Source organism: Coffea arabica, chromosome 3e, assembly GCF_036785885.1.
Source record: "Coffea arabica cultivar ET-39 chromosome 3e, Coffea Arabica ET-39 HiFi, whole genome shotgun sequence".
Taxonomy (NCBI): domain Eukaryota; kingdom Viridiplantae; phylum Streptophyta; class Magnoliopsida; order Gentianales; family Rubiaceae; genus Coffea; species Coffea arabica.
The window spans coordinates 776,972-789,099 of NC_092315.1; the positions used below are offsets into that span (position 1 = coordinate 776,972).

At 37.8% G+C, this 12,128-nt stretch overlaps 2 protein-coding genes across 2 annotated transcripts; one reads left to right on the forward strand and one right to left on the reverse strand.

The window, feature by feature from the left end:
- The first annotated feature begins 870 nt into the window (after positions 1 to 870).
- On the forward strand, positions 871 to 8,695 carry LOC113738054 (dihydrolipoyl dehydrogenase 2, chloroplastic). The gene is made up of 15 exons (XM_027265215.2): positions 871 to 1,336; positions 2,133 to 2,279; positions 2,726 to 2,860; positions 2,984 to 3,101; positions 3,616 to 3,740; positions 4,674 to 4,799; positions 4,896 to 4,976; positions 5,309 to 5,371; positions 5,452 to 5,526; positions 5,602 to 5,680; positions 5,764 to 5,864; positions 6,796 to 6,909; positions 7,420 to 7,533; positions 7,796 to 7,867; positions 8,266 to 8,695. The coding sequence occupies exons 1-15, from the start codon at positions 890 to 892 to the stop codon at positions 8,311 to 8,313; spliced, it is 1,845 nt and encodes a 614-aa protein (XP_027121016.2). The 5' UTR covers positions 871 to 889; the 3' UTR covers positions 8,314 to 8,695.
- Positions 8,696 to 10,057: 1,362 nt separating this feature from the next.
- LOC113736921 (large ribosomal subunit protein eL29z-like) lies at positions 10,058 to 10,779 on the reverse strand. The gene is made up of 3 exons (XM_027264135.2): positions 10,635 to 10,779; positions 10,409 to 10,518; positions 10,058 to 10,284 (listed from the first exon to the last, which is right to left on the reverse strand). Exons 2-3 carry the CDS (start codon positions 10,508 to 10,510, stop codon positions 10,201 to 10,203), a joined length of 186 nt encoding a protein of 61 aa, XP_027119936.1. The 5' UTR covers positions 10,511 to 10,518; positions 10,635 to 10,779; the 3' UTR covers positions 10,058 to 10,200.
- Positions 10,780 to 12,128: the final 1,349 nt, after the last annotated feature.

The window sequence follows — 12,128 nt, forward strand, 5'->3', positions numbered from 1 at the left end:
AAAAAGGAAAGAGCATTCTCTAATGAGGGAACCCCCTAGTTTCCACGTAAATTCGTGTCCATGGGATTTGTTAGGTGTCCTTCTAACGTCAGTGGTTGACCATTATTGACCTATTTTATTAATGACTTAACAAATGCATGAAATCTGTTTCGTACCTTCAAGATGAGAATATGCTAGTACTAGTAGTAGTATAAAATAAAGCCACCAAAGTTATTATGCAAATCAGCTGTTGTCTTGAAAAAGCCAAATCCATACTTGCAAATTGAATCTTCATTTTTTTTAATAATAAAAAAAGGTAAACCATTTCTTCCCATTGGTACTATCCTTTTGTCAGAGTCAAATCGATAACGCAAACTGAATGGTCATTTTAATCACAAGTTAATCATTTCTTGCAATTGGTAACCGTGCTTTCATCCTTAATCATCACAGTTTACTAATGAATATCATCGACCGAAATCCCAACTGGGCTAAACCATGGCCACCAAGTCCTTCCTCGGACGGTAGGTGAAGGTTCAAATCTCACCTGCAGTCACCTGCAACAAAAAAAATTTAAAGATAGTGTCATAACACTCTTTTGATTTAATTAGGTCTGTATACCCACTAACTCCTAACACAAGCCTCCTTAAGCTCCATTTTCCATTAGATTAGGATAGAATAGGCTGTACAACGTATTTTTGCTGGCAAAAAATAAATCCCAACTGGGCTACATTTTCCGGAGGAATTGGAGAGGGAGAGGTCTCATAATTCATACTGCTCATGTCCTCCTCAATCATCACGGGCCCATGGATCCATGATCCAATGGTACCGATTGACACGTAAGACCCACTAGCAACTGCTTTATCCGGCCGACCATTTCAATCAGTTATCGCTGATAGTAGTAGTAATACGTATGCCACTCCTCCAGCCTTCCAATTCCATTTCACACCACCATAAAAACACACACACACACACACTGATTCAACTCGCCTCGGTTCACGCTTTCACCCCACAGAATTTTGCTACAAATTCCCAAATGCAGCCCTCGCTTTCTCTTTGCATGCCTCACTCTCCCAATTCCTTAGCACTCGACTCGTGTTCTTCGCTGACTTCACCGAACCTACGTTTCTGCGGTCTACGACGGGAAATCTCTGGGTTTTCAGTTCCCTCGCAGCTGAAGCGCGGCCAGTTTATTCGAGCAAAGAGGCTAATTTTTCCGAGAAAAGCGCAGGCGAGTCCAGCGAAGGTTTCTGCATCTTCGGATGATAATGGAAGCCCTCCCAAATCCTTTGATTACGATCTCATCATTATTGGCGCTGGCGTCGGTGGTCATGGAGCTGCATTGCATGCCGTGGAAAAGGTTCCAAACATTAATTCCATGAAATTTTTTTTTTTTGGTTTTAAAATGTCGGATTTTATGTGTTTTTGTGCTTTTGCTTATTCCTTTTCCGTTGTATAGTGTTTTGAGCTAAACTTTCAACTGAATGATCGCACAGACGTCGCAAGCTTTGAAGTTTGAGCACATTAAAGTTGAATTTTTTATTATTGCTGTATTTCTGGTGTCATTTAAGCTTAGGAACCAAGCCATAAATAAGTGATCTCATCTGTTGGCTTTGGCTTTTAGTGCAAAAGTTTCATGCTTTTCAGTTTATGCTGTACTATATTACTTGATCATTTGGAGTCTTGGAGCTCAAAATCAAGATTGCATTGGTTACTTTCCGTCGATTTGGATAAATAATCAAAGTTTGGTGGGTAATCGACTTGTGATCGCGATGAAGCAACGTTGTACTTTGATTGTTTTGTACTCTTTTTTTTTTTTGTCACAGTTAAGTAATTTTGGCCCGTTGATCCTGTAAAACTCCTTTTTGGAAATGAAACTGACAGGGGTAAATAGTACAGCTATTAGAAAATAAAATGTGGACTGCTGATTGATCTTCTGGCAGTAGACTTTGTCATTTTGCAGGTACTAGGATAACTGGGAAAACATGGTTGTAAATCCCAAGGGAAAACTGAGATATCTTGATTTTAGGGAGAGATCAATAAATTTATTACTGATAAACCTCTATAATACATATGCACATTGTGCATAGATGTCGGAAAGCAACTTTCCAATGAATCTGGAATTCCACGTGAGTAATAAGAATTTACCCTTGCAGGGTCTAAAAACTGCCATCATTGAAGGAGACATGATGGGTGGAACATGTGTAAACAGAGGCTGTGTTCCTTCAAAAGCTCTTCTTGCAGTTAGTGGCAGGATGCGAGAACTCCAAGATCAACATCACCTAAAGGCTCTGGGTTTGCAGGTAATCACTTGATAAAATCAGACTTGGTGGTTAGCTGTAGTCTTGGATTCCAGTTGGAGCTTAATTTATGTGAACTACATAGATTTCTGGGGCATGGATATAGTGCTGCTGTACATACTTGTGATGTTATTCCTGCATACTTCATTTATTGCCACCATTTTTTCCTTTGTCTTTTCTGTTTTGTTACCATTGCACAGCATTCTTGGAGTGTGCTTCATGGTATCCCACAAATTTCAAAATTCTTTAGCTTATCATGCACAAGGATTTACTTTCACAGGTAAAATATACTGGAAGCAAAGACAAAATTTGTGGCACTGATCTTTGTAACATGAGAGCTAGTCATGAGATGCTCCAGTCATATTTTGAACTTATGTTGGTTGCAAATTGTAACTTCCCCGGCTTATGATTTGCCATTTATTCACTCTGTTTTCTGTGATGCAATGCAGGTTTCTGCTGCTGGGTATGATAGGCAGGCAGTGGCAGACCATGCTAACAATCTTGCATCAAAAATTCGAAGTAATTTGACTAATTCTCTGAAGGCATTGGGTGTTGACATTTTGACGGGTATGGGCAGAATTCTGGTAAGTAATAGATGCTATCATGTGGAAGCAATCTGGACAAAGATTTTTGCACAAGAACCAGATACCTTAAACACACAGAAAACCAAAAAATTGAACAGTTAAATGCTTCCTATAACTATTCAGGGTCCTCATAAGGTCAAATATGGAAAAGTTGGCTTCTCTGACAATGTTGTTACTGCGAGGGACATTATTATAGCAACTGGATCTGTTCCATTTGTCCCTAAAGGCATCGAAGTTGATGGTAAACTTCTGTACCTGTCTGTCCTGCGTCTATGCATAACATTCTCTAGTAAATTTTTTTATCCCAAGAAATTTGGTATGAAAGAGAAGATGCAGTCATGACTCGATGAGAGTGTGAAAGTGAGAGAATTTTTTTTGGGGGGGGGGGGGGGGTTGTGGTGTCTAAGCCATCACTCTTTTACTTCCATGCACGCATGTATTAAGTAAGAGACTTAGCAGCAGCCCGTTCATGGCTTGATGCACCAGTTGATGAGCTTTGGACGAGGTAGCATACAACTGATCTAGACCAACATGAAAGTGGAAAGCTTGATTTCTTTTGGGTGGGGAGTTTTTTTTTGGGGGGGGGTGGGGGAAGGGTGTGGTTGTCATAAACTTGGGTTTGTATATGAATCCGAGAGCTTGAATACATTTCACCTTGCGATACGTAGTGAATTTTGTGTACAAAAGTTTTAATGCTGGTAATTTTTATAAGGTGATGCTTACAAAAATCTTCATGCTGATTTATGATCCAACAGGGAAGACGGTAATTACTAGTGATCATGCACTGAAATTAGAGTTCGTACCTGATTGGGTTGCTATAGTTGGAAGTGGCTATATTGGGCTTGAATTCAGTGATGTTTATACAGCTCTTGGTAGTGAGGTAGTTTCTAGCTATTTATTATTTTTCAGCTCTTGTTTGTCTATTTCATCAATTCATCTGCACAACAAGCAGTCTATTCAGTTATTACTTTTTGAAAATGTAGTTTCTGTTTCAAGCAAAGGCAGTGATAAAGATGCTTTTGCATCATAATCTTGCACCTCTGCATTACTTGTTACAGGAAAGTGTGACCTTAATATCTGGCTCTGGGAACTTACAAATTTTAAGTTGTTCGTAGTTGATATCACTAACTGCTGGTTTCTGGCTTTGCTGTTATTTTCTAACTAAGAACTTGGTCAAATTCCCCTTCGCCTATTTCTGGGCACTTCTTCAATCAGTGCGAATACCTAAAATTTACTTAAAGACACTTTAAGAATGGAAGAAGTTTTAGAAGCAAATATATTGAAGCAAAAGGACTGTTTTGCCGTTGCATCTTTCTAAAGCTCATTGCTTGTTGCATTTCCATGTATCTCTTGTTTTAACAGACTACATGACGAGATCTTTTGTGAATTTCAATCTCCTGAAAACTTTAAAAGCTCAGAACTTGTATAAAATTTTATTGTGATTCTTTTTTTAATTTTTTGAATTCTGAGATAGTGAATTGACTATTTCTCTTGTTTGTAAGTACTTCCTCCTTTCTGAAGGAGAAAGAAAAAAGTGCCTTTGTTTGTTCACCTGCTTTATTTGCCAATTAATTGCCTGATCTTATTGAGGTAAACCACTACTTGTCTCTGTCTCTTCTTTGTTTGGATAGGTCTTCAGGTCTAAAAAATCTTTTTCTATTTTTACCCTTTACTTTTCATGGAGAAGAAAGGTTTTCTCTAAAGGAAGTACCCCTCTCTTTAGTCATTGTAGTTCCCTTTTCTAGTGTTGATACGCATGCTAGAACTAATTTCCTTTCAGATGTGAACTGATTAGTTTATGTTAAGACTCTAGGTAACTTTTGTTGAAGCTCTGGATCAGCTTATGCCTGGATTTGATCCTGAGATTAGCAAACTAGCTCAAAGGGTGCTGATAAACCCCCGGAAAATCGACTACCACACAGGAGTTTTTGCAACCAAGGTGATTTCTTTGTTCTTGTCAAATTATTGTATGGAGAAAGTATGTAGAAGTATTGAGTATTTAGTAGAAAGTCGTAACTTCTGATTCTTTCAGTAGATAACTCCAGCAAAGGATGGGAAACCTGTCATAATTGAGCTTACCGATGCCAAGACCAAAGAACCAAAAGACACTCTGGAGGTAATTTGCATGTGGTGAAATCTATTGGCAGCTCTTTCTTTTGATCCACAATGGCAGTCTTTCCTGTCTCTTCTTCTGCTTAACACTGATGATTCAAAAGTTGAAAAAACAGTAGCCAATACTTCTTATATTGGCTACAAGAAATACAGAGACGAGCAGAACTTGAGTTTCGATTTCTTTCACTCTCTAAGTTTTCCCCTGTTGAGTCAATAATCACAGTAGGAACTATAGATTTCCTTGAATCCCCATAAAGACTGCAATTTACACAGGTATATTCTTCTCATCTTCCCTTGCCATTCTTTACAATCTGACACTTAAAATTCTTATGATAGGTCGATGCAGCACTAATTGCAACAGGAAGAGCCCCATTCACTAACGGTCTAGGGTTGGAGAATGTATGTCTTCATGATATAAGCTTTCAAAAGCCTGCACATTTTGCAGAAATAATTTCAAAATGATACCTGTTTTCTTCCAGATTAATGTAGAGACACAAAGAGGTTTTGTCCCTGTTGATGAGCGCATGCAAGTCAAAGATAAGGATGGAAATCTGGTTTGTTGCAAATACATTTTTTTCTTTATCTGTGGCTACTCTCAACCACTACAGACATATTATATTCATTTGCAGGTTCCTCATGTCTATTGCATTGGTGATGCAAATGGTAAAATGATGCTAGCTCATGCAGCAAGTGCACAAGGAATTTCTGGTAGGTACAGTGACTTTGTAAATATTGGACACTATTCTCCTTGTTCACCCTTTTGATAACTTGCAGAGTCTTTCTTCTTGTAGTTGTTGAACAGGTCACTGGAACGGATCATGCGCTCAACCATTTGAGCATTCCAGCTGCTTGCTTCACCCATCCTGAAATTAGTATGGTTGGATTGACCGAGGTAGAAAGTTGATTTTTTCCTGGAATTTATTCTGCCATAATGCTGGTTTTTAGTCACTTGTCTGTGTCCTCTATCCAATTCATTGAAAGCTTGGCAATTACTACAGTGAAGCTTTTGCCTTCTCTACCTTGATGCTAGTAGTAATATGAACCAAAGTTTGGTGTATATAATTCTGTGAAATTTACCAAAAGAAGCAATAAATCTTGTATTTGCACAAAATGCAGTACGCATTGCTTCTATGCACATCTACCTCTAAGACCCAAAGAAAAAAGATTGAAACAAAAGAAGATAGCTGGCAAAGAAGAAAAGTTACACCTATGCCATTATCTGACAATGAAGTATGAAGATCCTTTATTATGAGGGAAAAAAAAGAAAGAAAGAAAAAAGCAGCAGACTGTTCCTAATGGTTTCTTCATAAAATCCCACTATTTCTCGTGATGATTGGAGTTTTATGTAGTCATTCTTTTGATTTCTTAATAGTCACACAGAGAGCAGGGGATCTAGTCATTACATACAGCTAATTGTTCTGAAGAAGATTTGGCTCTGTAGTTAGTTTTGCTGCTTGAATGATAGAGAAAAGAGGGCAAGAGACTTGTGAAGATGCATAAGATTTTATGCTTTATGCATGTATAAGTTTTTGTATTGAAAACGTGTTGATGAATTTATTTGCCAAAATAGTCTGCGCTCTCTCTCTTTTATCTTAGTGCTTGAACTGTTGTTGATCTTGCACTTGTCTGCATGTACCATTTTGTTCATTAACTTTTAGGAATATCTTAGTCGTCATTTGAATTCTGTAAGTACGTTATTTAACACTCTTTGTGGAGTGCTTTACTAGTATGCTGGTCGTTTTCTATCTAACCAAGAACCTTGTAAAGTGATGTCTTCTCCATGAACATTTTGATCTCTCATTTTTCACTTGCACCTTTTGCAGCCACAAGCAAGAGAGAAAGCTCAAAAAGAAGGGTTTGAAATAAGTGTTGCAAAGACCAGTTTTAAGGCCAATACCAAGGCCCTTGCTGAAAACGAAGGGGAGGGACTCGCTAAGGTTATACTCTTCCTAATTATTTTTCATGTAAAGATTTTCAGGGCATGATATTTGTGACTAGAGGAGCACTGATGTTTACATCCACGCACAGTTTTGAACCAATTGCAGCCTTGCAATAGACTCTACTCTGGCAGTTCTAAAGCTAGAGTTCTATAAGATTGGCTTACTTTATTGTGCATGTGATTCTTGAGTAATTGTATTGCTAAATATACTAATGAAAAGATCCAACATCTTGATCCTATCCATTCATAATCCTTTAACTCAAATTTTGTGAGTGCAGAAACCAAACTAGGCAACCTTTTATTATTACTCGAGGTGGAAATAATTATGGATCCGTGACAAATTTAAGCTCAATTTAACTTTTAAGCATCTATTGTCATGGTTGCGTTCTTATTCTTTCAGTTATATTAGTGGACAAAGTGATACACAACTAGAGTTTTCAAAGCATGAATTTTCAAATGGATGTATAGTTAGATTGATCTATAGCCTTAAATTTATATTGTCTTCCAGATGATATTCAGACCTGACAATGGTGAGATTCTCGGAGTGCATATTTTTGGGATGCATGCTGCAGATCTCATTCACGAAGCTTCAAACGCCATTGCACTGGGCACACGTGTTCAGGTCAGTAATTCTCCGTGATCTAGCTTGATGGATCACTGCCTTCCATAACAGTGTGAACCACTTTAACAGTACCCTTGCTCCAATAGTTTTGTTCCCTTCCTCTGAGAACTCATTTTTGTGAAGTTTTGCACAAGTTTCCCCTTGCAAATCACAAACAATTGCTGTACTTTGCCCATGGTGTCTTATTCGGTGTTTTTAGCTGAATTAGAATCAAATGTTCAATTTTGAATAAAATCGATTTTTTACTTCTTGGTGTTGGCAGGACATAAAGTTCGCTGTTCATGCGCATCCAACATTGTCTGAAGTACTTGATGAACTTTTTAAATCTGCTAAGGTTAGCTTCTGACCCTTGATATGCTTAAAGATAAACAGAGTTGAACACCACGAAGTGTCACAACTCACAAAGGAAACCCCAAGAACGGCAACAATTGGAAGCAGAATCAAGTTCCGTAATCTAAAGTTGATGAAGCATATACTTAACAGCTTGTCCTGATTTAGGAATTATTGACAATTCAACTTGTCTCAGAATTTACTCACTTAGTTGACATTTAATTGCTTTTTTCAAGCTCATCCATTTTCTTGAAGGCTGCTCACATTAACAGCTCGTCAGTGACAGAGATTTTCATCCTATTGAAAAAATTGGTGGATAGATATTATGTTCCAAGGTTAAATTTGCAGAATATGCAGTCCTTTCCATGTCCAATCTGCAGCATCTCTTTTCTTTTGGTCCAGGTAAATGCTCATGCAACAAGACCAATTAGAGAACCGATTGCTGTCTGAAGCTGCTTCACTGTTTGGCGTAATGTATCTGAAGAAACTTTCTTGTGCCGATAGACTGCGGATCAATTTACTAAGAGATGAGGAAGAATAATAGATTGGGAGAGCTTGCTACTTTCTCAAGGGCAGCTGGACCCGGCTTCTCGGATAATAGCTAAATTCTTTTCCCAAGGCTTTGCATATGTAAGCCTCTGAGAGATTCTTCAGTGACTACTTTACACGGACCTTTTGGTTTAGAGCAACCTGTGTCATTTCTAGCATTGTTTGCAGGATTAAATAGGTTTTCTGAACCATATATCTAGTGTATGCTAAAGTAGGTTCAATCATTTCTTTCAATTCATTTCAAGTCAGGTTCCTGAATGAATAGTACCGCTGTATCGTACCCCACCTTGATTATGGGAAGCAATCAGGTCATGGTTAAGGTTTGAAACAATTGCAAAGAGGTTATTTCAACTCTCTGCCAGAACATTCCCGAAAAACCTTTTAAAAAACTGAACCATCAGGGCTCAAATCGTGCAACTTCATCATGTTACACGTATCGAGATTCCTGCCCTTAGCACACGGGTAAGGGGTAACATATATATACAATGCGCCTGCCTGCTGGTCCCAACATGAAAAGAACTTGCCAACAATACTCAGCATTTCTAATATTACCATTCAGAATTACAGCATCAGATCCTCGCCAGATAAAAGGTGGGTCAAGAAGCTGTTGACAAAACACACGCAAGTCCTGTTCTCACATCAAGCAACCTACAACAAAGACGCGCGCACACAGCTTGGAAAGCATATGTCGTTTGCACCTTACGAAAAGTCATTCAGTAGTCAAAGGTCTTACAGGAAAATCAAACAGCCTTTCAATAATCAAATCCTCATCCAATTTCTGCAGTAAACAAACATAACACCACATTCCAAGATAGATTATTATCAATTTCAATCGACACAATACAATTGCGCAAAATCTGACAATGATACAAAAATCCTCAATACCTCGTCCAATGACTTCCCTCTCAGCCATTTCTAACTTTAGAGGATCAAAACTCAGTAAGAAATTTAGTAAAAGAGCAGCATGGGATTATAGGGTTTTAGGGCTTAAGAGAGCAACTCTTTAACATGCATTCAGACCATCCATCTCAACTCAAACGCATCGGCAGTAATCATATCCATTTCATTAAAGAGCCTTACGTATGACTGAAACTTTGCAGAATGATACAGCACGAGCCTGAGATCAGAACAACCCATACTACCTACCATAAGATTTACACTTTACACAAGACAAGCTATTGCAAAATCAGGAGCCTGGATAATCACATTCAGCTAATCCAAAATCATAACTGAAACTCCATGTATTCTCATAAACGGCATTGCCGCTTCACTATCACAAGATCTCGAGAAAGCAAGGAACTCAACTAGAGGACAATCGACTCTGCTTCTACATTTCTGTGCAAGCAACACAAGAATCAAAGTATCCTAGGCACAGGATAAACTTAAGTCAAATAAACTGGTTCAACAAAACTATCAGATCATTTCTACACAAACCACATACACAAAATCAAACAAATGCACTCCTTGCATACCAGCACATGCAGGTCAAAAGAATGTCCCGGCAGCATTCATACATCAAATGAAATTAAAATCAGGCAAAAAAAATTGAAAATTCAATCAAAGATCATTCTTGGTAAAATAGGTAGTAATCTAGTAATCCAGCAGAACTGCAGCTGGGTTAATTGAGCTCGTACAACAACACAAATAGAGCCAAATATTCTTCCATTAATCGTAGCTCAACACAGTAGAATAATCCTGTCCCAATTTAAAATTGACAAAAATAAAATAAAACAAAAACAAAAAACTTCAAATAGCTAAAAACAAGGCCTCATTCTAGTTTCTGGAAATCTACTCGTCCCCACTGGCAGCTTCATCACCCTTTTTGTTATGCTTCCTTGCATACCTCTGGTTTCTCAAAAACTTGGGATCCATCTGATACACAAAAGGTCAAATTTCAAATTATTAAACATCAAAAATACAACACCGGTACCAACCACACGGAAACATTACAAAACATTATAAAATTTATTAGTGTTGAAAGGAGAAACGAACAGACCCCTTTGGTGGAAGTGTGGCGGTGCTTTCTGGGCTTCTTGATGCCGTTCTTGTGAGCCTTATAGGACTGGTTATGAGCGGTGTGGTTCTTGGACTTGGCCATTCTTTCTTCTGTTTTTTCATCCAAAAAAATTACAGATTTCTTTCAGAAATATATTTCAAGGAAGTCGAATAAATCAAGATGCCCAACTTAGATGGGAAGATTAACTCGGGAAGGAGTAAAATACCTGGGTCGGGTTGAGCCGGCGACAGAACTTGCAGAGGGTGAAGGAAATGAGTTTGGGGAAGAGAGGAGAGGGTTAGAGATGGAGGTTTTATGTTGAGATGGGACAACCCTAGCTCCGTGTCGGGGGCGAAATTACAAAAATGGCCTTTTACAGTTTGGGCCTTCAGGGAAATCCATGGCCTATACTCCCGAAAGAATTAACACAACATTTCGACTTGGGCCCCCTTTATTATAGATCAGTCCGATGTCCTTGCCAAGTCTGAACCCAATTATCGATTTCTTTTCATTTTTTTAAAATCAAACCTATAAAATTACCCATCTGTTATTAAAACTTTTCATTACTTGCTTCAACTTATTCATGAGACCAACCAAAAAGAAAAAAAAAGGCATCATCCACGGGACGGGACTCTAGTACTCTCCTCACAATGCAAAATAGAATATGTTAAAAAAAATAAAAACTTATTGTTTAGAGAATGAACTTTTTTTGAGAAAGCAAATTTTCATGTTAGGGCAACTACTATGTATAGTCAATACTGTTAGTTTGTTTGATATATTGTTCATTATATGAGTTAAATTGAGTATTGTTTTCTTAAACCCAATATCATACGAATGATATATATATATTTTTTCGAAACAATAACTTGATTGTATTGATGCAAAAAACTATATATCATTGCACGTTAAAACTCAATCAAACTATATAATTAATGAACTTAGATCTTGAGGAATCAGTATTTTCTTATCTTGTATTATGCTTAGATAGAACGTAAGGGCTAATTTTGTTACTTTTTTTTTTATCGAGACGATAACTGTTGTATAACCTATTCTATCCTATACTAGAGGGGAGGGGGAGGCTAAAGAGGCTTGTATTGGGAACTAGCAGGTACACAGATCTTACTAGACCAAAGGGATGCTCTGAGACCATCCTTGGATTTTTTTCGCTGTAGGTGGGATTTTTTTATCCACCCTTAATTTTGTTACTTACATGATTCTTATTTCTATCTATTAAACAAAAGTAGCACATTTGAAACAAAAAACTTGAGTGATGTATGTCTTCCACCAATGTTGAAGGGAAAGTTTTTTGTGTATTTTTGAAGTGTGTAGGTTAAAAACTTTGAATAAGTTTTTTAGGGTTTCTGTAGTAAAAGTTGTTAAAAAACTAATTGGTAAAAAACTTGCTTAAAAACCTGGCTTCCAAACTAATTGTGGCGAAACTGCTCTACTTTTCGGGTTGACATATATGGTCAGGTTCGGATATGTACATGCTTGTGCACGCCTAAGACTAAGACGTGTGTCAAATGTTGTTGTTCTCCAGACAAAAACCCTTTTTGGGTTGCCATGGCAATTGAACAAGGGTCAGAAGAATAGACGTTTCAACAGCATTACTGCTGTTGTTCATAGTGAAAAAAACCGAACACGTCCATAAAATATCCGGTTTGAAGTGAAAAATAGCTACAGTCTGAGCTTAACATGCAGCGTGTCAATGTCTGGGACG